Below are 27,007 nucleotides of genomic sequence, written 5' to 3' on the forward strand. Positions count from 1 at the left end.
AGCCATCCAAAATACACACACGCAGTGCACCAAGAGTTCAAGAGCGTTTTTCAGTTAGGGCAGTGGAAATATCTGCGGACAGACTTCATTTTATCCATCCACTTTCTTTTTGGTCGGGACGAGGTTGTGCCAAGTGTCAAACTTGCTTTTCTTTTTCTTTTTTCTTTCTTTTTTGCTACCGGCAACTTTCAGAGACGCTGCTGTTCACACCGCTGGCATGTGTTGCGCTTGCACGCCAGAGACGAGGTGAGCGCACGAGCAGGTGAGACTAACAATAACGACGATAATAATCTGCAGCCTGTTAGAACCGCGTGTCAGGTGCACCGCTTTAGAGTTTAAATTTATATTTCTGTTGTAGAGTAGTAGATTTATAACCCTAAACGCATTAATCAATATTTAATTTTTCTTTCTTTCTTTTTTCTTTCCTGATGGATCCGTGAAAGCACAGAGACTGTATATAGATGTACGAGAAGTTGGTGAGTTGGGAAATCTTTGGCTTCTGAATGTGTTTTTTAATAGTGTTTGGGGAGGGGGAGTCACTGATATTGACTACATGTATTTAAGCCAAGCACCTTTACCCTGCCTGAATTAATCACATGTATGTGATTAATTAATGTTAAAGCGAACGTATATGCATTATTTGTGTATATAGCAATGGTTTACAATCCTTCAGAAAGGAAAACAACTATTGATGTAGTTCTTGAGCCATCCTTGACTGTATCTTAGCCTCAGTGGCCCACTCGCCCCATATTTTGTTTTTAAAGGTTTATCTAACTTTTGAATTAGGACCTTCTGGTTGAGGTGGATGCTCTGACAGAAGCAAACAAACTGTTGAAAGGAGGCAGCATGGAGAGTTTGTGGTAGTGTGGATGCATTGATTTTTCTGGCAGTGTTTCAGGGGTTTCGATCAGCATGACTGAGGTAAATAAATGACTTCTGCCTTGGGCGACAGAAAGACAAGACAGAAAATCTTGATTTTCTCCTTTAAACACTGTCCAAATATTGCGTCACTGAGATGCTGTCAGGCATACTTAATACACAATGCTGTATACAAATGCAATCCCATGTTTTCTCGGCTGAGGATGAGGCAGGCTGAAGACTGCTGCTGAAATCTGAGCTGTGATAGTTCTGGTATTATTGGGAAAATAAGTTTGGTATTATGTTGGACTAGTTAAGGGGGTGTATTTCATTGTTTGCTGCGTCAATCAATTCCCCTCCCATGCCGTGCTAATGCTGAACCTCCTGTGTGCTTTAATTCACTCCAGTTCTGTGTGGCATGTCTGGACCGATCCAACATCACTCCAAAACAATCACAACATCAGTATTCAGCTGTGTTTTAAATGATCTGCAGCACCACTTCTGTGCTCTGTCACAGCTCCATGCAGTCCAGGCTGAGGCTTTTTCCTGGACAGTGATGAAAATTTAAACTCGGAAGAGGTCTTTCTCAAAACTCAACAGGTTTTGGGTGGAAAGTGTTATTAAAACATGCTGTATGCTGCACACTAGCCTGGCCTAATATGGTCATGTTTGCAGAATCCTTCAGTGCCGACAGACAAAGCAACCAGGAAGACACATTTACTGCAGTGATGTTAACATGTTTAGAGTATCTACAACAGCTAGGTGCCAATGACTTGCAGACAGACTTGCTGGTTTTGTCTTTCTTTCTGTGGCCACACTCTGTCTTCATTCGGTAAATGAACTGTACTTAAGCTTGTGTGGAGATAAACTGCATAACAAAGTCTTTCCAGCAATTAAAAAGAGCAATATAGCTGCTTCTCAAGTGTGTAGATGACAGTTTGGTCTTGAAAAGAGTTGTTGCATAGCATACATGGGTGTACCCCTGTATCCTCAGGCCATGACGATTGAAGTGGGCGCACTTGCAAATGTCAGTCACTGTTTTCGTGTCCCATATTGCTCCCATCTGCCTCCCTCACGATGGTATTAGCTTACACGCACACATTTGTTCATACATGCAGGCACTCATACACATTCTAACTGTCTCAGTTGCATGGTTTGCTCTCTGTTTTGAATAGTCCCTGGGTTTGTTTCCACTTTATGTTTTTTAATTGCAATTTTCTCTGTCGACGAGTTAAACCAAAGATCAAGTATCACTCCTCGCTCCTTCCTCCCACCTTTCCATTAACCCTTGTGTGTGACAGCAGACCTGAGCTGGCCCTGTCCCAGTTGCACATGGTTGTGAGGAGCTGTGAACTCTGTCTTCCATTGGTGAAGACCAACAGTAAACATAAAGTGAGTCTTTAATAACAGGTGGTGAGCCAGATTATCTGGCTTTGGTGTATTTGGTTTCCATACCAGCAGCTACCAGTAGTGTTCTCTTTCCAGTGTTTACGAATAGACAAAATGTAGACAGACAAGACCTCAGGGTTGGAATTTAATCCATCTTCTTTGGTATTCCCCACAGACATACTCTTCACTTCCAAAGCGGAAGGAATTCAACTGGAATGTCCTCTTGTCTGGGCATTACCATTCACAAATTTCATACATAGTGGTTTAGAGCAAAGTGTAATTGTCAAGTGGTGTTTTTTAGTTTCCATGTGGTGCTTTGAATAGGTTTACATGGTTTAAATTAAGGCCTGGATAATTTGCTTTGGGAAATCCTCACTTAAATCCATTGACCAGGGCTGTAGAAGTGACTGTCTGGAGTCTGTAGAGTTTAATTTTGTTTAGCTGTGTGAGAGAGGCATTTGGTAAAACACATTTGATGATTTATAGGACACATTTAAAAGTAGTGGCTCCAAGAAATCCAGGCTTTCCTACTGGTAAGGGATCAAATAAACCCTATTCTGTTCTATGGAGAAGTATTAGGCATCTTTACCCAGCATGGTGTGTACTATGTATTCCTTGATTATTTAGGACTAATTTACTGCAGTGTTTTCAACTTCAAAGACCATCTCTGTCTCCATCACCATGTTTTGGATGATTAAATTTTGCATGTAAGGGTATATTTTGGCAGTTTATTTTGGATTCAATTTCTGGAGTGTTATCTAATTTCCTGAGAGATGCACATCCTGCGCTGTTAGATATTGTGTTTCAGTCAGATAATGTGGGATAATGTTAGTGGTTAAAATCCTAAATGAATCGCAGGTTGTGGCCTTGATGTTTACTTTATGAAATGCGTAAGCAAATTACAGAAAAAATAATTAACACATTATACTATGAAAGTTGCCCAAAAGATTTAATTTAATAGCATGTAGGTTGGGGGTTTTGATTTGTATCCAGAATAATGCCTCAGGGATCACGTGTTTCATATTTACTTGTTTTGAGTCAGCAGTAATTCCAAACATACTGTTAAACCCAGTGAGATCTGCACTAGATGTCTATGGTATCAACATTATAAAGGCTGGAAATGTTTAGGCAGCAGTTTGAAGACACTGATGTTGAACTCTTTAGATCAGTCTTATTGTCAGCTTGTGGACATAGAGCTGCTAGTGTTACTTTAATTTGGTCATAAAGTCTTTTAGCTTTCTATTGAAAGCAAAATAACTGACATCTTCTATAAATTATATTCTATATTACAGTGTCAAAACATGAAGAGTAAGTGCCATCCTTGTCTCTCTGGTACATCGATGTGTTTCTTTCTTTACTACCATCTATATCTGAATCTATAGTTAATAAAACCACTTTAAATTTAATGCTTCTTGCAAATTCTTTATAGTTTGTATTTCCAGTATTTTCCCTATGAGACACAGATGGGGAGTTACATGCTTGCTTAAATACAAGGCTAAAAAAAGATGATTGACTCTTGCCAAGAAAAACAACTAATGTCTTGAGAACTAGAAACAATTACCTATGTTGTTCTACCAGGTCAGTGCCTGTGGTCAGGGAATAAAGACAAATAGCTGTGCTAATGCACTCTGTCCTGTGGAGATGGAGGGGTTAGATAATAGTGTACTCTACAGGGCACCTGAGTGTTGCTAAATGCCTCATTAGGGGTGGTCTCTGTGCAAGCATGCCCATAGCCAGAGCACTTCTTCACCATCTGCTCTGTTTTCATGACTGTTGGCAACTTCTGCAAGGAGTGTTGTGCAGTCACTTGAGCTAGTTTCTAAAGTTTTGCTTCTTTACAATTCTTGTGTAGCATGTCAGCTTCCACATTCATTGATAATATTTATTGAGTAGATGTTTTATGGCATGTAAAGACTGTATTGTTTGAACCCAAACAGAAAATTCAGTAAATCTAAAGGTGCTTTGTGTTGATGAGCGATCAGAAGCCAGGAGCACTTGGCTGCTAGCTTTAAATCTGTCACCATCTCTGTCAGGATTGTTTCTTGTGACACCCTGCACTGTGTGCCGGCCATGCTGCCAAAAACAACAAGGGCTCTAGTCACCAGGAAATAGGGGTGTTAGCTTAACTTACATGGCACAAGAAGCTGGTTTCTCCTCTTACTCATGTCTCTTGGTACTTTTTTCCTTATCTGCCTTTTCATCTCTATTACTGACACTTTCAAAATACTGGTACAGTGGTACACTGGTATTCCTGCTCCAGTGTGTATCGTCCATTTCTGAACTAATTTTTTTTTTTTTTTTAGTTTTTCTTCTAAAGCGTGTTCTTGTGCTTTTTCTGGGGGTATTCTTCTAGCCGGGTGCTGCACATGCCTGTACTGCTGAGAGATGTGGGCACTCAAGCCGTGAAGAGAGATACATTACTGAAGTGCTTCTCACTTGAGTGAAATTGTGTCACTGCTCTCCTGGAAATACTGTAGGGAGGATAAGCTCCACCATCAGCACTATTGGTGTCGCTCACAAAGTGCAAAGACTGCATGGATTTTAACCTTCTAACTTTCTCACTCTCTTTACTGATTGCCCATCCATCACACAGAGTTCTATATCTGTATTTCTAACCCTGAAGGTGTGAACATGTCTCAATTTGTCATCCTAAATAAACACCAGTCTGTTTATCGACGTCTAATCCTCTTCACTTTAAAGCTACGGGGTACTTGGAAGGGTGCCGCTCTCCCCTGATTCTGCACAAAGAGCTCCAGTTTTAAACATGAAATGATGAAAAAAAAAAATTTAATTAACTTAAGTGAGTGGTACTTATACATTATTTTTTATTTTTACATTTTACCCTGCAATATAAACCTGTGGACATAGGCCTGGATCAATATATGTACTTTTTTCAGGTCATTGTCAAATGGTAGTTCTCTGTATGTCCAGTGCTGGACATATAAGCAATGTACTTGGTGTTAGTATCAGAGATATGTTAGAGTGTGTGCTATATCGCCATTAAATCACATCTAAATTTTTAGCTCGACTTTGTTATAACCTGAGAGGTTGACGTGTGCTTTCTGAAATTAGGTGGAAGGAAAGTAATGAGGGTGGCAAAAGGTCTGAAGGGGAGGCATTCTTTCGATGCATTCATTAATTTCTCCATCAATAGTCTGGTTAATTAGTATCTTAATGGCTGTGGAATTGCAGGAATGCAGGTTAAAAATGGGGCAATACTCAGTTTGAACTTTGAAGATGCAGTGCATGCATCAACAGCGTAATAAAGGGCAGACATTCTTCACTCTTCTTGAGGTGGATGAGTTAATATGGATAGCTCTGTCGTTTTGTATAAATTGTACTGACAAACAGCAATCATTAGATTCTACTTCACTGCTTCCTTTTTAGGTTTTCAAGTACCATTGAAAACATATAAATATGTTAAAATGCAGATTTTCAGAAATTAATTAGCAATTAATTTTTATTTATTGATTTTTTTCTTACCTGTTTAAACATAAAGCATTAACATTTCTGTGCTCCCGCCACTAATTCTAAACCACCCATTTATTTAAAAACACAGCTTTTCAATCCTAGCCAGACAGCTAACTTTTCAGAGTCTAAGCTAATGTCTAGGCATTTTTAATTGATTGTGATGTCCTAAACAAGGCATAGCCCATTTTTTACAGGATATAAAGGAGGCAGTGACAGGTCATCAACCAATCCTGAAACTACTGGCACATATCATTAAGGCAAAGAATTAAGTTGCGTTATCCATTTGAAAAGGATATGGGAGGAGAGAGAGAAGCTGAGACGTGCCTGCTGAAGAGTAGTAGAATGCAACTGTTTTGTTAGTCTGACCTTTGTTTGGGGCAAACAGATTTAAAGGCAACACAAAAGGAGAGCCAGTGACAAGCAACAGCTGATGTGGGATGAGCAAAGGAAGGGGACATGCCTATAGGGCTCCATGGCGAAACGGCCACAAAGTTTGTGTATATACCCCCTCTGAAGTTAGATGACACTGCTCACATCCTCATACACATACACTTATGATTGCTCCTCCCTAGCTTGACTCTTTACACTGGTCTCCCTCCAGGGTTGCAGAAAAGCACAGAGTGAAAACACTACAAGATGACTCTACACAGTAAGAAGAAAGAGGACTCTGGCAATCATAGTTGGAATACGGCTGGGGCTCTGTTCTGCTTGTCTGGCAGTAATTATGGAGGCAAAGGGAAGAGGCTTATGGCACTCTTCCATCCAGGGGTCACATTAGTTGGACTGATTTTGTTGGCCATCCTCCCTGTTGGAGCAGGCATCAAACAGAGTGTCCCCAGGGTCAAACTCAGTCACAGAGGTAAGAACTAACTATTGTTGATATTTGTGCTAATATAAACAATATTGCTGTTTGATATATTCATTTTTTCTTGCCATCTTTTTTCTTTAAGTGTGTCTGTCTTTCAGTGTGCATCTTTTTATCATTATTTTAAAGTGGCTTGTGCAATAGGCAGAAAGAATAGTAAGAGGAGAATTGCAAAAAGTTGTGCTGTTTATATAAATGATCTTTAGCACGTAAGTGTGATGCAGCGTGAACAATTTCTCACTTATTAATCCATCAGCTTATGTTGCTCCTGATAGACAGCAGACTTTCAATCAGTCTGCTGTTTGGATATTCTCTGATCTTAGAAATGTGCACTGTGTCCATGTGTTTAGCTTTGCATAAGCCACGTCTGTTTGCTTTGTGCCACCACTGGGAATTTAGGTTATTGCACTCCTTAAATCCCAGTGCAAACTACATCAAAGTCTTCAACCCTCATGCTGTGTATCAGCTACAAGAAACCACACAAATTAACTTCACTTTTGTTCCATAAAATTGATTCCCTACTGTGGCCTAAACATAGGCTCATGCTGACTTCAACCTCCAAAAGCTCTCTTTTGGTCAAGGCTTCTAAAACCAAATATGTCTGGAAATAGATACATCTGCATGTCCTACATGTCCAACAAAAACATATGCAAGTAGCTGTAGGAATAAGGATTACCAGGGACACTGTTTTTTCAGCAGTTAGGCTAGTATTTAGCTCTACAGTTTGCCTCATTTATGTTCATTCCAATCCAAGCAGTCGATAAAAAAAAAAAGTAGTTTATCATGTTGTTTACTCTGATTGCATTTGAATGTGGCTAGATACTACTTTAATGTTGACTGAAGTGAATGGCTATCTGACAACAATATCCATATCTGGTTTTCTCAGTGAGAATCACTGAGGGAAAGAAAAATCCATCAAAAAACAAAAGCTTAACCCAGTGCACACATCCTGTTCATCTTGTCATCATCTCGTCGGTGCACACTGTTCAAAAGCAACACCACCCAGCAGTGAATTCTCTTCAAACATCACATCAGCCCTTGTGAAAATACAGCTTCAATGAGTAAAGGGTGAAATGATCAAAGTAAAAATCCCTCAGTGAGGGAGCACCTCCAAACCAACTGCTTGAAACTGAAAACTCATGAACTTTAGTTTTCATCTAGTGAACATGTAGCATTAGCTTCTAATCAACGACTGCCTGACCTGAAACTATAAGCAAACCATCCTATGTAAATGACCAGATGGATCATACAATAAATGGACTTACTACCTTGGTAGCTACAAAGTCCAGCAGACCCAAAGGCTTTGTAATGTCTGATTGAGCACAAAGGCGAACTGAACAGGCAATTGTCCAGAGAAATCACAGCGAACATATGGGCACGATGTACCCAGCGTCCTGCACACCCATGCCCTTCACCATATGGAGTATTTTCAGTAGTGACAATTTGTCTGATGCAGAGTCAGACGACCTCCCTCCATGTGCTACATGTGAGAAAGGGCAAGTTCAAGCAGTGTTTACAGCTGTAAAGAGATCTCCAAATCTAAAGCGATGTCTTACTCAAATAAATGTGTACATGACAGCAACTCTGAGCTTAGATAAAGGAGCTAATCAAGAGCTTTTCATGGTGTTTAGGGCTCTCTTCTTTAAAGAAATGTGTGGAGACAAGGCCAAGTAGCAATAGCTAGGCTGACTGCATCAATGGCCTCATGGTGCTGTGCGTTTACAGAACAGATTACTGGACGCCACACCAACGGCTAGCAGGCCTAATCGCTTTGTGAGTTTTACTCTGTTTGGGGCATGATACGTGTGTAGGAGGGAGATACATCAGCACGTGGAGTCTGTGTGTGTGTGTGTGTGCGAGAGAGAAAGAGAGTGCTTGTGTAATGGAGGAGGTATTGAGCAAGATGGTGTAGTGTGGAGGGGTCTAAGAAGTTCAAATATTGAAGGTTGGTAACCTCTCCAATCCTTCTCACCAAGAGGGTAATCACAGTGTCAATCCTTTTAGAGTAACTCCCACAGGACTCCTCTGCGCTTAGCCAGTGTTTACTCAAGGCATGTTGCAAGTGTGGTGCTCTGAAAGGAGCCTGGTGATAGAAGATATTTCCTTTGTTTCAGATCAAAGACACAATACTGAGCTGAAAATGTAGACCGTATTCAGCTCCCAGAAATCTATGAGCCTTACAAGCTGCGAGTCCAGTACAAACAACAGGAAAACCAACAACACACACACACACACACACACACACACACACACACACACACACACACACACACACACACACACACACACACACACACACACACACTACATGTACCACATTATATACATCATGAGCAACATGTTTTCCACCTGCTCTCATCATGATCTGATCTCACATCGCCCAAAGCGTATGCTGCAGCTCCAGCTCTTGTTTATGAAACATGTTCAGCTATCAGCAAATGAGGCCTAGTAAGGCAATTACTGAAAGAGAGACAATTTTAGAATAAAGTAATTTGCTCATTTTTGAGATCCTCATGGAAAATGAAGTCGCTATGAAAATTCCCAGGCGGGGATGTCTCACAGTATACCTACTGAGAATCTAGGCTATCTAAATTTTTGCCAAAAAAAACAAAAAATCTTATTTATCAGCATGCGCAGCTAAACAGGATGAGGCAACTTCAAGTCAAGCCTTTCTTTCTTTGCATCTCAGTGCCTGTTTTTGGGATTGCACAGGATGTAAACTACAGAGAATAAGTAAAGCCTCACAGTGTAATCCTACAAAAATGTCTTTCCAGTGTACCATAATTTGATTCTAGATGGTACATTTGCATAGGTTTTGTCTGGATTCCTCCCACAGTCCAAAGACTTGTACTTAATGGGGTTAAATTAACTGCTGATTCTAAATTGCCCATAGGTGTTAATGTGAATGTGAATAGCTGTCTGTCTCTCTGTGTTAGCTTTGCAACAGGCTGGCGACCTGCCCCTATGACACTCTGCCCTCTGCCCCGCGGCCTTTAAAAGGATAAGAAGAAAATGGATGGATGGATGGATGGAAGTTCACATGTCACTGGGGATATTTGTTAATGTCTTTGTCTCTTTCCCACACTGGGACAGAATTGCTGCAGGCAGGCAGTGTTTCTCTGTTTTTGGACCCCTCCAATGGCCTTCACTCACAGTCGCTGCTCTTGGATGAGGAGAGAGGTCGTCTTCTGTTGGGAGGCAGGGATCACATCTACCTGCTTGACCTTGACAATCTGGCTGAGTCCCCTAGAAAGGTATGCTAAATATAGGCATGTGTAAATTAAATTTGTGATAAAGAATTATGCAGGTTCAAACTAAAAGACAAAACACTGTACTAAATAAAGCACAACTTTTTGTTTTTGCATCTGTTCTGTTTGTTATATTCAAAAGATTTATTTAGAGAGATGCCACTGTATTTACAGGAATGTTAGGTTGAGCCTGAACAATATATTGGCAGAGACAATATATTAGCCAGTATTTGCTGATATATCTGTATTGGCATTTATAATGGCTGATAAATAAAAATTAAAAAGTAACAAAGGAACCAGAGAAACACCCTTCAGCCATGCTATGAGTATTGCTATTACTGAGTTTGTCCACCAGAGGGTACGCTTCAACTTCCCTGTTGGCAACACCTGTTTGGAACATCACAAACACAATAACCAGCTGATCAAAGCAGTCATGCAGAGCGTAAACAAGTAATCCTAGACTTCTTGTGACAGTAAAACAAAATTATTTTTATATTGCATTGCCATATTATCTTAGTAAGAAATCATAAATAATTACACATAAGAAATGATAGGGAACTCTGTTTATGTTTCATGTGTCTCGAACAAAAAAAAAATATTGGAAGATATATCGGATTTTAAATCACCAAATATTGGTATTAGTCTTAAAATTCATATATCAGTCAGGCTCTAATTTTAAGAGCTCCTGCATGCTTTGATAGAGGTATAGTGCTAGAAGAAATTCAAGTTTGAATCTTTCACACATATTAAGTGACCTGTAAGCTGATGTGAACAACACATTATGGAATACATAGTCATTTAGCTGCTACCTATTTGGCCGTTAAGTGGGGCGATAAGAAGCTTTCTTCCATTCCCATGTTACTGAAATGCACTCAGCTATATATTGTTTTAGAGAAACACTCACCTTTCAGTCAACAGCGGTCTGAAGTTATCTGTCTGGTAAGGTCAGGGTCATCAAGTTAGAGGGCACGTGTACCCACCCACACTCATGAACACACACACACAATTACATACATCAGTTATGTACACGTTTGTCGGAGTGTGCATGTTCAGACTTTACACAAACACACAAATGCATTTGGATGGATGCCATATGTTAAAGTTTGTAGATGTTAGTGTGTTTATGCAGCTGAGGTTGATCCACTGGTGGGAAGACAGTGTGTTTATTTGATCTTTATCTGGTTGTTTTAACTCTTAGTCCTGCTCTTAAAGTGTTGCCTTTCTGTTGCCTCTTGGGGTCAGTGAAACCAGAGAGATATGCACTGAAAGTCTAACTCTCTGAGTCCTGTGAGGTCAGCCTTGACAGTGAATGTGATACACCCATGCAAACTTAGTGCTTAATGAAGAAGCATACCTGGAATGGGACCTAAAGCATTTTATGATGCTCACAGGCATTCCAGGTGTTTCTGCCTTGATTGTAAAGAAGTGCACATACATGGTGTATAAAAATGTGTCCAAAACCAATTGAAAGTCTAACACAGGCACGCTGTCAGTCAGTCAGCTTTTCTGTATGAATATTCAGCCATCAATAAGTTTGGTGATAGCTCTCCATGATAGGGTTTGTAGCTTCAGCTTTCTGAAGGCATTGCAACTTTAGGAGATTATAATGTTTAAAAAACAGACATACAGAGCACTGCAGATCATAGTGTAAATGACACTTTATATGTTGTCATGGATAAAAAGTTTAAATCTTTAGAACTTAATATTTTGGCATATAGCATATAAACTGTAAATAAGTATAAGAGGACTTGTGTAAGTTGAAGTTGATTTCTCCCAATTTGGTGATTTATTCATCTGTTCTCAGATTCACTGGCCTGCTCTGAAGGACAGAGTTGAAATGTGCAAACTGGCTGGCAAAAAGGAAAACGTAAGTATTTCTAAAGACATTTTTTTTCTCTATAGATTTTAAGTTTCTGTGATGACTAAATATACCTGTTCAATCATTCTTTCCACTATAGCTTATACTTGTTCTTTTTCTGTCCCTGCTTGTTCCAGCTGGAATGTGCAAATTTTATCAGGGTTCTTCACAATTACAACCGAACACATGTCTATGCCTGTGGAACAGGGGCCTTCCACCCCACCTGTGCGTTCATTGAAATCATTGGCCACAAAAAGGTAAAGTAGATGCGAGTGAATCTTAGCAGGAAGCATTTTGGCTCGAGTGGATGAATAGGCTGTGAATCCTCTTAATTTTGTCTCTCAGGATGGCGTTTTCCAGCTGCTGTCTAATACAGCGGAGTCTGGCAGATTGAAATGTCCTTTTGATCCCTTTCAGCCATTTACATCAGTCCTCACAGGTAAGATAACATAGGTGACACTGTACAAAGCAGTCCTCTACCTGGCTTATCTTTTCCGAGCCAGAATGTTATTGCTGCAGAGCTCCACGCTTCACTTCACCACGCTTCACTTCACCACGCTTCACTCACTTATTTCCAATAAATTTGTATGCATATCTTTGTTTCTCAGCCCTCTTCTCTCAGTGTTTTGGGCCAAAAAAGATGCACACTTACATTTCTCAACAACAACAAAGTTACTTGGCAGATAAATATAAACAACAAGTGTTATTGACTGTATATATAGTTTATTTATAAAAGATTTTGAAAATTGATTGCTATGCCTCTATTCAGATCAGTACCTGTATGCGGGCACATCTTCAGACTTCCTGGGCAAAGATACAACGTTCACACGCTCCCTAGGCCCTCCTCCTGACCAGCACTACATACGCACAGATATCTCGGAAGACTGCTGGATCAATGGTACACACGTGCTTGCACACGTCCACATTAACAGGCTGAGTGTTCTCAAAACATGTTATTGCTTTTTCTTATAACTTCTGGCCTCTCTACTGGAACAAAGAGCCTCTCTGTGCCCTCAGGATGATTATTGGCATTCCAGAGGGAAGGAAACAGCCCACTTACTCATTTAGCTGGAACTTTTATATGAATGCCATAGCTGAACAGGGACCACACCTACAAGGGAATTTACAGTGTGCCACAAAGTTCACAGTCCTAGTCACACCACAGCTTAGCCACACATATACATGCTCTTATTCACAGGGGTATGCACAGTCATCACTGAAAGAGGAGAGGCCTGTGCATGCATCATCTCCTGTCTGCAGTGTTTTACAGCTACTGATGGACTGTCATGTATCAACAGTTGTCACCAGACTCTAAATCCTTACACATGGGCTCCACATTTCACAACCAGACAGTTGGAGAGATTTGGAGTAATGCTCTCTGTCTCTCTCTGTCAGTGTGTATAAACAGCGAGTGTCTGCACAGGGCAGTGTTTCTTTTTTTCAGTGAAACATCTTTCCATGACTAACAATGACTTTCTGTCCCGTGTCTTAGCTATCATATATTAAGCTGTTCAAGTTGGGGAATCACCCTCTGATGGTTGGCTCAGCTTCTAGGTCACTGAGCTAATGTTGATGTAATGTTTAAATTTTTGGGCAGCATGCTGTTGTTTCTCCTCACTGCTGTTTTCCTACATCACATACAGTACTTACCGCCCTAACACAGCGATTCATAGGCTCTCAACAGTTTACCCTTTTCCTAGTCCAAACATTTATAGACAAAAAATTACCTCCCAGCTCTTTTGTTCCCTTCAGAGGCGTGGGCTGTTTTAAGTTTTTCTTTTTTTTCAGTTTTTTTTCTTTTGCAGTTGTTGCATTTGTAGCTGTTCTGGTTTGCTGTCACCTCTTGCATCAGCATTGCTTTTGACCAAAGTAGGTACCTCTCTTTGTAGAAGGTAAATACACTCTGTATGAGGTGTGCGAAACCAAGCAAGCACCTATTTTGTGAGCTCAGGAGCACATAACACCCAAACAGATGGGTATTTGTGCAAGTTACAGTACACTCATCATGCAGATGAAAATAATGCCATCAAATGTATGATAAAGTTGTTCCATATTATTAAATTTGTAAATGTTTGCTGACACGTTCAACTTTCATGTTGGTAATATGTGAATTTCATATTGATAGCTTGCTTTAATGCACCAAACGGTCCCCAAAAACGCAGTAAGCAAGGTCTTGAGTGCAGGACTTATACACTAATCACAGCTGCTTTTAAACATAATGCAGATGTTTAAGCCAGGGTAAGCTATTATGCAGCACATTGGTGCATAATAGCTACTGCCTGACATACTAAAAATCATATAGAAGTAAACAAAACTGCTTTTAAAGTCATTTAAATTCTTTGGCAGTTGCTGCAAGAGCCCACACATAGCCAAGTGTACTTTAAAGATTTATGTGCAGTCCATTAAGGCTTTAGTGTTAGTAAAGAGGAACAATAACAAATGAGACCTTTCAGTAGAAACAGAAAGAGACTGTAAATAAACATATACTAAGTGTAGTTTTAATACCACCTTAAGACCACGGCTAATGCCAAAACTATTATCTTGCTCATTTTAATGCTATTTCCTCTGCCTTTTCCATCCTGTGTCTTCAGAGGCCAGGTTTATATCTGCTCATCCCATCGCAGACACCTACAATCCAGATGACGATAAAGTATACTTCTTCTTCCGCGAGGTGTCCTGGGAAGGCAACGACAAAAGCATCCTCTCCCGAGTGGCTCGCGTGTGCAAGGTGAGATATTACAGAAGAGAGGTGTGGAAAGCGAGAGCTGTCCAGTGGAATGGAGGGGATGGTATAATTAATGGGTGTAAAGATGGGAGACAGCAAAGGCGATGAAACAAACTATGATACTATACATGGATGCTGAGCCCCAGGTAGTAATGTGGTACTAGCAGAGAAATGTTGCTTGAAAAGACAGCATAAAGTAGGGGGACTAAGAATAAGACAGGTCCAGGATAAGACCTTGTAAAATATGCAAGGGTTTCATCGCTCCCGAACAGATAAGGATCTTTGGCTGGGACGAAGCCTTCCCAATACATTCGTCTTTTGTAGTCATCCAACTCTGTCTGGGACAGTAACTCATGGTTGTGGACCTCATGCTTGCTGTGTTTTTTACTACCTACACTGTCACTGAGGTCAATGTAGCTGACAGATTTAGGTAATTTTTTGCTGAAAGACCTTTGATGATAATGTGTTGCTGCCACTTAGGTTCTGTTTGACAGGAAATCAAAACAGCTATAAATTCAGGTGGGCTGCACAGCTGACTGTGGGCAGACGCAGGACAGATTCATGATCTGAGGCCCTCTGTGCACCACACAGCGTGTCATGTAAGGTGGAGTGCATAGGAGTGAGAGGACCCAGAACCAGATGCAGGAGGAAGAGTGAGCAGAATATAAAGCAAGCCATTTATTATGGCTGATGCAAAGTCCAAAAACACAAAGAAAAATAACAAAATGTTCAGATGCACACAGGAGAATATGAAGGGGACAGACTGAGCTATTTATACACACAGGGTGACTAAAGAAATGGAGACACCTGGGGCAAACTAGACAGGTGTAGACAATCAAGACAATGTGACAGGGGAGGAAGTAATACTAACAAGAGACAACTAGCTAACAAAATAAAACAAATGCACCACGACCCTAATAAAAACAAGGAATGCTCAACTGTGAATGAATCAATACAGGGGGAGCACAGAAAGATGAGACAGAGGAAGGCATAGGACAGGAAACACTGAGAGGACAATTAACAAACCCCAAATGAGACGTAAAGCTAAGTGAAGGAAATCAGGAATACAAAACCCACAAATGTGCAACTTAAACTCAACGCACACACTGAAGCGCACGGTACGGCGATGAAAAATAAAGTCAAAACAAGAATCAAGTCCTAAATGTAAGGTTGTACATCATGTAACAGACTAGGCATCATGACACAGTGGAACTAGGTGATGTGACAGTTGAGTATTAGTATGCGAGATTTATTTCCTACATTTGTAGAAAAAAAGCTTTCAGTGTAGTTATGACTCAAGAGTAAACTGTAAGGCAGACTGAGACCTTTCTTCTCTGAGCCACGTCTCTCTCATACGTTCATATTCATTATCTGTAATATGAATGGCAGCTCTTTACATCAGTCCGCTTTGAAGATTATCACCATTTTGAAAGATCCTCATTAAGTGCTTACATTTTGGTGGGTCTCTTCAAACACAAGTGTGTTTTTGTGTGTTAAACCATAACACCACTCAGCTAAGCTTAACAAGGGGTTCTCTTCAGTTTTCAATGCATGACAAAGAGGCACACTTGAACCCTCTTACCAAACCTCAGTCAAAGGTCTCAATTTAAGACAGCAATTCATATGCTAAAGTAAAACCTGCATTATTAATCAGTGGCCTTACTTGATTTTAGCACTCTCCTTCAACATGCCGCACTTCCACTTCTTTCGTTTTCTTTTTATGTTTTTCCTCCATCTCACTGTTTTCCTTTCACTTTTTAGTTACTCCTGACTGAAGGTCTTCTTTGTGCTAGTGAAACAAGTAAATGTATTCCAGAGGCATGTGGTTCACTTGTTTATTTTCATAATTAGCGAAAGAAACTTGAGTCAGTCTGTGATGCTGTATGTTGTCTTTCTGACTGCACTGGCTCGATTACAGTTGGTCTGTGTTCGTGCCAAAATTTAGATTATTAATTACAGTTTGCGTTTAGCCCTGTTGGACAGCTTCACTGTGCCGATGACGGTTTGTTACAGAGTATGTGGTTCTGTTTCAGAATGATGTGGGTGGGCTGAGGAGTCTGACCAATAAATGGACGACCTTCCTCAAAGCCAGACTTGTGTGTTCCATCCCAGGGCCAGATGGCGTGGACACACACTTTGATCAACTCCGTAAGTGACTGTAAGATTAAAAACTGAAAATCTGGGTGAATAAAAAAAAATAGAAATTACCCTTTTATGCACTTCATAAAAGGACCGAAATAGATTAACAAGCACAATGTGGGTAGCAGTGGTACTGACTGCAGGTTTTCCTTCAAGTATATGTGCATCTTTTCTGTTCAGTTATTGATTTTTTTTTTTTCTTTTCTCAGAGGATGTCTTTCTACTCCCAACCAGAGATGAAAAAAACCCCAAAGTGTATGCAGTCTTCACAACCTCTAGGTATGTTCTTCAACCACACAACCTCTGGTCCCTTCTTTTTTTCCCCAAGCACTAACCTGGTCTATTGTTTTTACTTTCCCTCTAGTTCCATTTTCCGTGGCTCAGCAGTGTGTGTGTATAGCATGGCAGACATAAGGGCTGTGTTTAATGGACCTTATGCCCACAAGGAGGGGCCTGACCACCGCTGGGTAGAATACGAGGGGAGGATACCATATCCTCGTCCTGGAACAGTATGTTGTCTACCAAAGAGAGGAACACAGAGACCAAAAGAAAAAAAAAAGAAAAAAGAAAACACATCCAGTGAAATCATCTACACCTATCAGGCTTAGATATTTTGTTTTCACTGATTAGATGAGGCACTTAATTTTCCTCCTAATTACAAAATAATAAACACGACTTTAATGTAGAAGTTTGCCTTTGTGGGTTCAAGGATGAAATGTTCAACATGCTGGAGGGCATACTTACATCTGCACATACAGCCTGATAATGTGTATGTTACCCTTACATTTGATGAGTTTAGCTGAGAAGTTAATCAGATTCATGCTTCATTTTTTTTTTTTAATTAATTAAGCAAGGTAGCGTGATGGAGAATTTGGTGTAAACATCAGGTTGTACAGCTGAGTGAGCCCAGAGTTGGAGCTACAGTATACACAAAAGGGGCTCCAGGAGTGACACAGATGTTCCACATATGTTTTGCTTCCTGCAGTTCTTAATATGGCCTCTAGAAGGAGACACACACCAATAAATTGCCTGAGAGAAACCGTTTAACAGTTGATCTGCTGGAAAGAAATATAGGAAACATAGTCACTAATCAACTGTCATGTCGTCCCACCTCTGACCCATTTTAGTGCCCAAGCAAGACATATGATCCAAGGATCAAGACCACCAAAGACTTCCCGGATGAGGTTGTCAGATTTATTCGATTCCACCCTCTAATGTATCGCTCTGTCTACCCCCTGACTGGTCGCCCTCTGTTCACACGTGTCAAAGTGGACTACACCTTGACTCACATTGTTGTGGACAGAGTTTTGGCAGATGATGGACAGTATGAGGTTATGTTCCTGGGAACAGGTGAGGCACACATCTCCCAGTTTTCTTGAGAGCCTACATTTGACCAGTAGAGGGCACTAGATTACCTTTTGTTTTCATCAACATTGAACAGATTTTTGCTGTGGGTGAAATGAACATTTCCAGTCTAGGTTTTAGTATCACTTTGTTTCTTTTACAAATCTCTGAAGATGTTTAAACTGTTTTGGAGAAAAACGTGTGCAGAACATACTTCATCTTTATTATACATGAAAGCAGGAGTTTCTCTGGCTGATTTAAAGTAGTTGCATTTGATTAAAAAGACATGGTTTTCTTAATTTCACCCCTGGTTCTTTCTGTCTCACTCTCTGCCTTAGATGCTGGCTCCATTCTGAAGGTAGTGAGCATCACTCAAGAAAACTGGTCAACAGAGGAAGTGGTGCTTGAAGAGCTTCAAGTGTTCCAGGTTTAGCTTGCTGAGTTTTATTTCCTCTTGGATAGTAAATGTTCTGCTGCTGTTGGTGACTCATCAGCGGTGAAATATTTGTTTATGATACAAGTTATTCATCAGTGAGCTGACCTCCAGTAATTATTATCCCATAGGTTTTGAAGTTGGTGAACTTTGTTTTCTTTTTGCAGATTCCCTCTCCCATCCTCAGTTTGGAGATCTCTTCCAAACAGGTTTGTTCTGCACACTGTTTCTGCAAATTTGCTCTTTGCCTTGATTAAGCCACATGCATTCAGTCGTATGCACATGCCTTATGTGGCACAAATCATACAGCTTTTTTTTCTACATTTATTCATATTTTTCATTTTCCTCTCTGTCTTACGTCCTCCCCATTTTCTCGTAGCTCTCTCACCCCTATGCCTCATTATGTAAGGGTCAGGAATGTCAGTAGACACTTCAGCCCCAATCACAGCTTCCATTAATCTCCAGCAGTGTTTGACCTGTGTCTGTGTGCCTGTCTGCTTGAGTTTTGAGGCAAGTCAGACTAGATCCAGTTGCAACTGCAAAAATTCAAACTATTCATTTTGCAACCTAAATGTCAACCTTTAAAGAAATCTAAAAAAAAAAAATCCTCTTTAGTTTATAACAAGTTTATAACTTGTCAAAATTTTATAAGAAACTTAACCAGAGACAGTATGTCTTTAATATGTATCAGACTCACATCTACATGCAGTCATTCTTTCAGCAGGATACTGTCTCCTAATTTGGTCCCACACCACAAAGAAAACAATAGGGAAACTATGCTTCTCTCTAACTGCTCTTTTTTCAAGACATACATAACACAGGAACACATCACCTGATCAGTTTTATATGGATTTGTTCCAGAGCCAGCTTACAGTAATAACTATGGGCAGAGATCATGTTTTCCACACATATAACAAAATCTGAAATTAGATCTTACACTGCACTGAAGCAAAAATGCTTTCAAATAGACAATCACAATCAACCATGCATTCAAGTCACAAGTATTGCATTACATAGTTCACTTAAGTCCTTTCCTCTGTAGTCTAGTGTTTCATGTAGGTGTTTTTTTTGTTGTTCTGGCAGCCTTGACTCTGTTGACTGATGCTGTCTTCATTCTGTATTGTTTTTTTTTCTGCTGCAGAACACAAACCTGCTGAAAACCAGTTTTAACTCACTTAGAGCAATTTAAATATAGTGCATTTAATGTTGCCTGGAATGCTTTTGCTTTATAAAAATAATACATGGCGAAAAAAATTATTATTATTCTGAGACAGAGAAATCTCCGTGGGTTTCAGGTTTTACCTAATGCAGTAACTGTTTACACAAAAGAGTGATATGTCCTCCGCTGATGATGTACTTTTTGTACTGCTTCTTGAATTTGAGGGTACTTTGCATGTTTGTGTCTTATAAAGCAATGTTGTGTTTTACCATAGCAACAACTCTACGTGGGTTCAAGCGAGGGGCTAGCCCAGGTTTCACTCAGCAGATGTCACCTGTACGGCCAGGCTTGTGCTGAATGCTGCCTGGCACGAGATCCCTACTGTGCCTGGGATGGACACGCGTGCGCACGATACATCCCTGCCTCTAAGAGGTATATACATAACGCTTTTAATGTGGCATGCATCAATTTACAGCATTAACCCTGAAACAAGTATGGGAACAAAAATCAATCTAAAAGAAAAATCATTAAAGCACACCTGTAGATTGATTAACACTGACTCAGGGGGTTGCCCAGGGGGTGTGTCTGTTTGTGTGTGTTTCCAAGGCTAGTTCTTTAAGTTCGTAATTCTTGCTAAATGTTTTTTGTTTGTTTTCATTATCTTCGCCTCACATTTTTCCAAGCCATTAGGTAATTATTTTTCCCAGGTAATGATTAAAAATGTTTCAGCATGTTTTCAGCTGACACTGTCATTCCACACTTGTGGCACTTGAGGTGCAATTTAAATACTGTTCAGTATTTTTATTTGTGAACTTGCTTTGCATGAATTTAAGCTCTGAAAAAACTATACCCTACAGTTAGGGTTCATACTGCCATATTCTTACGCAGTAGGGGTTTTGTTATGGTTTGTACAATAGTGGAGGCCCCAACTTTTGGTCTCCAGGGCTCTTTGAAAGCAGATCTTCAGAGTGTCAGGGAATGTGGGTTACAGATGTCCCACCACACAGGACTAGCAGGAAGTGGAGGAAGAAATCAATACAAACTGAAGGAGCCCAAGTGAGCAACACGAGTCAGAGGTCAAAGAAACGTGTTTCTTTTTTTGTAACATGTATGCTCTATCTGAAGGAAAATAGATATAAAAGTGCCTGTTTCCCTTGTTTTGGGTAATTTAGAAAAAATAATGCTATGCAAATGGCATAAGCAAAAACGTCTCTCTATATAATACATATATAGCCTCTTGCAGGATTATTGGGCTTAATAATAGACAAAATCATCTGAGAAACGTAGTAGTCCATTTAGCTGTACACATGTCAACCAGTGAAACACACTGACTACTATTAGTTGAGGTCAGGCTTGAATAACATATTCAGGGCTTTTGAAAAGATAGTAATACTCCAACAACTTCATTCATATATTTATCACAACAAGTGCTTTGAAATTTGGCATTCATGTGAAATGTGTCAGACTGACTTTGAAGATACAACACTGAGAAACTGTCGTGAGTATGGGTTAATGTGATCGTACAATATTTAATGACTTTACATAAGTTTTATATATCAGTGTCATTGCCAGCTTTGATTTGGGCTTTTTTTTGTTTTGTATGTCTGATTACTTTTGAACCCTCAACTGTGACATTATGCTAAATCTAAAATGTTTAAATAAAATTCTAATTTTCAACTTGTTAAATCAAAGATAAAAGTCTAACAAGGATTTAATAAATTGATACTCCACTAATCTAATGTACATGATGCTGGATGCTAAGAGTGTGAAACTGTTGTACATATGACCTTGTAAAGAATACTACTATTAGCATTGTGCAGTAAATATTCTTTATCCTCTATATGGAAAGACACTGAATAAACACTGGATGGGATCATACTCATACTAATCTTTGCTTCTTTGCTTGCAAGACGAGCTAGAAGACAGGACATCAAGCATGGAGATCCTGCCATTCAGTGCTGGGACACAGAAGACAGTATGTACACTTTGTTTCTTAAGGGGTTCATCCAGTGCCCGTTTTTGTAAAACATTAAAAACAAAAGGAGTCAGGGAGGCATTTGATCAGTTCCAAATTCAATCTGCAGATTCAATCTGCAGCATGACAGCGAACATGAACCTGCAGACAGATTCATAAAGAACTATAAACAGTGACAGGAAAGACAGAAAAATCCTGCAGCAGATGGAATCGTTCCCACAGAGCTCCGATGTCAAGATTATGGAGTCAGTCTGGGATCACTTGAAGAGACAGAATCAACTGAGACAACCTAAATGTTTAAAACGAATGTGACAAGTTCTCTAAGATACTTGCATGGGTACGCTAGCACACAACTGAAAATTGTGTGCTAGTGTATCCATTGGAGAATTTTTAAATTTTTTTAAGTGCAGAGGTTGATTTAAAGGCCAAAATACAGCTTTCATGACAGTAAGATCTTCTACATTATACTGTATTTTTATTGCTTACCTAGTCACGAGATATGCATCACATACTATACCTTTGTTGGAATCAGAGAAAAGACAGATAACTGTCTTGGTTTCTTCAGGTCTTGGTACTGGACATGTGGAGGAGAAAGTTCTCTTTGGGGTGCAGAGCAACTCCACCTTCCTCGAGTGTATCCCCAAGTCTCAGCAGGCCCGTATCCGGTGGTACATACAAAGACCTGGATCTGAACGCAGAGAGGAGGTTAGAGCGTGTACTCATCTGTATGTTCACGCACATCTTCCTGCATTTTTTCTTATTCATCTCTCCTTCTGAGGTCTGAATGTGTTTTGCTTGGGTTGATGGGGTTACATTTATTTTCTCACCACATCAAAAAGTAGGGTAGGTTACAATGCGTAAGACCAGTGTTTGCCTCTGTGGCAGTGATTTCTTACAGAAATGCTTCATAGTATCCAGACACACCATACTTGGCTTCATCTGCACTTTTTTTTTCCCCAGCAATTATTTGTGCTACAAATCACTGCATACTGATGCTGTTCAGTGTGTAAGGCATTAACAGCAAAGTTTCCAGCTATTGCAAAGTAATTACAATCTCAATAAAACCAAAAATCTCAGCGACAATAGGGTGGGAAAAGAAAGACACACAAGGCCAAAGAGGTAATGCATTTGTATTTGAGGTGTGGAAAGGAAGTGAATAATGATGACAGTTGTGTCCTGATTGAGACAACAGAGATGTGCTTACTCAGCACCTCAGTGCCTTCCCCTCCCCTATCCAAACATACAAACCATCCTGCACCCACTGCAAGTGGCCCTTTTGCTGCTTCACCTACTCACTCCTCACTCTCCACTTTCTCTACTTCCCACTACACTCATTTACTCCTACCACTGTCCTCTGTCCTCTCTCTCAGGGGTGATCGTAAGCACACTGACAGGTGCAGAGGCCACTAAAGACCCATGTGTTCCTTTATGGGCTCACAGCAGAAAGCTCTGCTTTTGTCTGTGTGTGCATGAATGCATGTGCCTGTGTTTCTTTATGTACCCCTACTGCGAAAACTATAACAGAGAACTCCCTAGGGACAGCCATGTGTTTTGGTGCAATAAACACAATATGGCGTTTTCTGTGTTTGTGTGTGTAGGCATGCAATAATATGTGACCTGTTGTACTCCGGATGAAGTGATGAAGGCTGCAGGAATGCAGGAGTTCTTTGTCGCTCAGGGCTGTCATATGATAGAGGTTAAAAAAAGTAGTCATAATAACTTAAATTTTAAGGAAGCAAATATCTCATTAAGATTCATACCACATGTAAAGAGAAAGCTCTCTCACTCACACACACACACACACACACACACACACACACACACACACACACGCACACACACACACACACACACTGTACTTTCCAGTCAATATAGAGAGTTTAAATACATGTATAATAGAGATAATAAGGAGTATAAGTATAAGAGAAAAATAGAAAAGAGAAATTATAATAAGATAATCACAAATGTTAAAAATAATAATAATAAAGAAACACAACCAAAGCTGGAGCACAAATATTTGCACATTATTATGTTATCATACATGGATGAAATGTATCAGTAATCACAAACTGTACTACAGCAAAGCTGCTCACAGTGACCACAGAATGAAGGAAATCAAGTGAAAAAACAAGCTGGAGGTCAGAGAAACGCACACTGTGTGGAACTTCTCAGATGTTGGAAGTCATAGTTTAGTTGTGTGGGTGATACTGTATCTTGAATATGTACAGATAGCATTCTTCTAACTAAAGCTATTTGATTTCTATAATCACTAACTTCAGTGCATTGTATAAATTACATTGTGTATCTTTTTTTTTTTTTTTTAACACTTTTTAGATTGCTCTATTAAAGTTACACTCTTATTACACCCTATTTGTAGTTGGGTTTTGTAATTGCATCTTGGACTTCTAGTTGGCTAACATGGTTTATTTGTTCTCACAGCTGCAAAGCAGGTGATCATTTAAGTGTCTTGTTCATTTCGATGTCTCACTCTCTTCTTGTCTGTCCACTATGATTTCTTCTGTCATCCCTTTTTCGTACCTGTTTCTTATCCCCTTTGGTAACTGCTTACACCATTGTGTACATCACTTTCTATAGTTATATATTGTACTATAATATTAATTTTTTAACATCATCTCATACCTAAAAAGATTATGTAGGCAGAAGATTATTTTTTTTTCCACCAAAATTCCTGTATCATGACCAAAGGGGTTATCTTCCTCCTCGAATCTTTGCTCACGTCCTCCCCTCAGTCCCTTGCCTGCTTAGTTTCCTCATATTGTTCATGCTGTGTCCACAATTTCCCACAGTTTTCCCTCCTGTGTTTCTGGGTTTTGATAAAGGCAACCTCAGCCAGCTGTTCATAGCACCTGCAGCCCACTCTAAAACTTACTCTCCTCATACTCTCCTCATTCACTCCCTCCTCTTATCTCCTAGTAAAACTCAGCTATTAAAGATGTGAGCTAGAAGAAATGTTGCCATCATTCTCACGGCATGTTCGTGCACGCGCATTTGCCTCCTGGAGCTTGGAATGCTAGCCTATTAGGGAATGACTAATAAGAAAAGCATGGAAAAATGTTGAATGTGATGCACAATGCTCATTAGAACAAAGCACAGCTTTCCTAGCTAACGTGAGAAGTACTTAATCTGATACTTTTTGATACTTATTGAAGTATCCGGCTAACTGAGAGGTAAACTGCAAAAATGCTTATCCTCACCTGTGTTTCATTTAACTATTAAAAGCTATATTTCATTGAATTACTCCACATCCATGCAAACTTGTTAAAACAGAAGAGCTTCTAAGTGTGTTTACAAACACTATACACTATAAAAGCTGCATTGCTAGCATGCACAGACACACACACACACATATACACACAAACAGGCACACAAATAAAGACAGACCATCTGGGTAAGTTTAAAAGCCTGGCATTGCTATTTAGTCACAGATGCCTTGGTTTTAGATGGAAGAATGCAGGCAACTTAAAAAGCAATCAGTTAGGCACATAAATGCTAATTGGATGATTTAAAAAGGCAGAGGACAGAAATCCGCGTAAGTGCAATTTTTATGTTTAAATACACACACCATGTGTTTTGTCAAGTCAGGCAGGTGGGTCAGGAAATGAGAATGTGGTATGAGACAGACTAGTAGGTCTGTGTGTGTAAGAAAAAAGGGAAAACAAATCCACAGCACACACATGGGCAAAAGGTCTGGTAATATTCTGGCTTTCTTATCAGTTACACCTCCAGGGGTCAAAGTAGGGCTGTGGGAGGTATTCTTTTGAAGCAGCCACACATTCACACATCCTGGACACACACTCCCTCATGTTCTTTCTCTGTCCTCTTAACACAGCTGTTTTTTTTTTGTTTTTTTTTTTTTCCGGGCCTTGACAACACCCACACCATCCGAGGAATGATGGTGGATGCTAAATAGAAACAGGGCCATAAACATTAGCATGACATTTACATTAATGACAAGCACATACACTCCCATTATGCACCTAAAGATCACTAATCACATTAAAGACCTGTGCCCTGTGATACTCACCACACCTAATTCCCTTGTTTCAGGGGTCTTTACCTTGTTTATCTTGTGTGAAAATGTATGTATGTAAAGAGAGTGATTCTTTAGTGGGTTTTCTTTATTATGTAGCTCTCATTTGGTTTCTTACTGTTTCTCAGGTCAGATTGGATGATCGTGTAGTTCACACGGAAAGAGGTCTCCTAATTCGTTCCCTCCATGCTTCTGATGCTGGTATGTATATCTGTGTAGCTCAAGAGCACACACACTTCACCCACACTCTCCTCCGGGTCAGTCTACAACTTGTTACACATGGACGACTAGACAGAAAAGCCACGCCGAGCGACGACTCTGCCGGGGGGCTGCACCATGGAACGGAGTCGCGTCAGCGCTATAAAGACTACCTGAGAGCGTTGAGCTCTCCCTTCAGCTCTCTAGAAGAATACTGTGATTCACTGTGGCTGGATAAGAGGCCATTGAGGGTGCGAGGGCGAGGCTTAGGAAATGGCAAATGGAAACACATCCAGGAAATGAAGAAGAGCAGGAACAGGAGACACCACAGAGAGAGTGTGGAAAAGAAAGAACAACAGAAGCAAGGGAGGGTAGTGAGGACAGCAGAACAATAAGGGACGGCATATAAAAACATTAAGGATGCGTATATTTACTGGGTTAAGGAACTGTGAAAGAACTGTGAAATTGCGGTGTCAGGTGAGCAAGTAAACTTTGACTCAAAGTGACATGACAGACTATCAATGAAATATACAGTTCAAATGAATTTAACATACTTTGGAAACAACTTGAAATAGTAGAGGTATCCTGTGGGAAATGCAGTGTTAATTTGTACATAAATTATCCATTGACATTACTCAAGCTACAGTAGTACTGATCAGGTGAAGGACTGCTTCATGGCTGCTCTTTCCAATAGTTTTCATTGCTGTTTCTCTCTCTCTCTCTTTTCATTAAAGCATAATGTTAAATTTGAACACTTAATGACTTTAAAAAGATACAGTTTGTAATATTGGAATTAAAATGATGACATTGCTTTCATCATGGGTGACTGTAAATATTTATATAACATGTACAGGAGATATAGCATGTTCAGTTTAGTCACAATATACTCATAATCAGTAATCATGTATGGTGTTATTCTTAAAAATGTACATATTTTTGTACAATTTATTTACTCATGTGTACTGTAGGTACAGTAGGTTTTTATTTCTTAATTATAACTGTTCGTGAACGTTATTTAAATAAATGTGTCTTGGAACCTCTGTTCTCTAAACTGTTTGCTTATATTCTCCACAGAAATAAAATCAGTATGCAAAACTTTATTGCTGCAATTACAGGAAGTCTCAAGTATATTCACTCATATGACAGGCATACTCAGAACTGGTTAGGGTTAGTTCAGCTGAGCCTCTCCTGATATAGCAACAGAACAGAAGTCCCTGTACACTTTATGCAGATGTCAGAATAATTCAGGACCAGCTGGTTTGTTGTTTAGTGCGTGTGTGTGTGTGTGTGTGTG

General features: G+C 39.8%; 1 protein-coding gene across 3 annotated transcripts; it reads left to right on the forward strand.

The window, feature by feature from the left end:
* Positions 1–27,007, forward strand: sema3d (sema domain, immunoglobulin domain (Ig), short basic domain, secreted, (semaphorin) 3D). 3 transcript variants are annotated; one of them, XM_030731535.1, is made up of 19 exons: positions 1–262; positions 444–476; positions 6,320–6,577; positions 9,677–9,837; positions 11,636–11,698; positions 11,827–11,946; positions 12,035–12,128; positions 12,459–12,587; positions 14,281–14,417; positions 16,448–16,562; positions 16,763–16,832; positions 16,918–17,062; positions 17,681–17,903; positions 18,236–18,324; positions 18,498–18,539; positions 19,764–19,921; positions 21,400–21,464; positions 22,030–22,169; positions 25,644–27,007. In XM_030731535.1, the coding sequence occupies exons 3-19, from the start codon at positions 6,355–6,357 to the stop codon at positions 26,106–26,108; spliced, it is 2,439 nt and encodes an 812-aa protein (XP_030587395.1). In that variant the 5' UTR covers positions 1–262; positions 444–476; positions 6,320–6,354; the 3' UTR covers positions 26,109–27,007. The 3 variants fall into 3 exon arrangements, with proteins under 3 accessions (XP_030587395.1, XP_030587394.1, XP_030587396.1); XM_030731534.1 differs by having other exon boundaries at positions 449–476; XM_030731536.1 differs by lacking the exon at positions 444–476.

This window comes from Archocentrus centrarchus, chromosome 6, assembly GCF_007364275.1.
Source record: "Archocentrus centrarchus isolate MPI-CPG fArcCen1 chromosome 6, fArcCen1, whole genome shotgun sequence".
In the NCBI taxonomy this organism is placed as follows: Eukaryota; Metazoa; Chordata; class Actinopteri; order Cichliformes; family Cichlidae; genus Archocentrus; species Archocentrus centrarchus.

Bases quoted from the DNA above. Each gene is read 5' to 3' on its own strand.
- sema3d (XM_030731535.1), top strand. From the start codon at position 6,355: ATGACTCTACACAGTAAGAAGAAAGAGGACTCTGGCAATCATAGTTGG. The intron at 12,129-12,458 runs GTAAGATAACAT...GCCTCTATTCAG, and splicing joins ATTTACATCAGTCCTCACAG to ATCAGTACCTGTATGCGGGC. The intron at 16,563-16,762 runs GTAAGTGACTGT...TTCTTTTCTCAG, and splicing joins CACACACTTTGATCAACTCC to AGGATGTCTTTCTACTCCCA.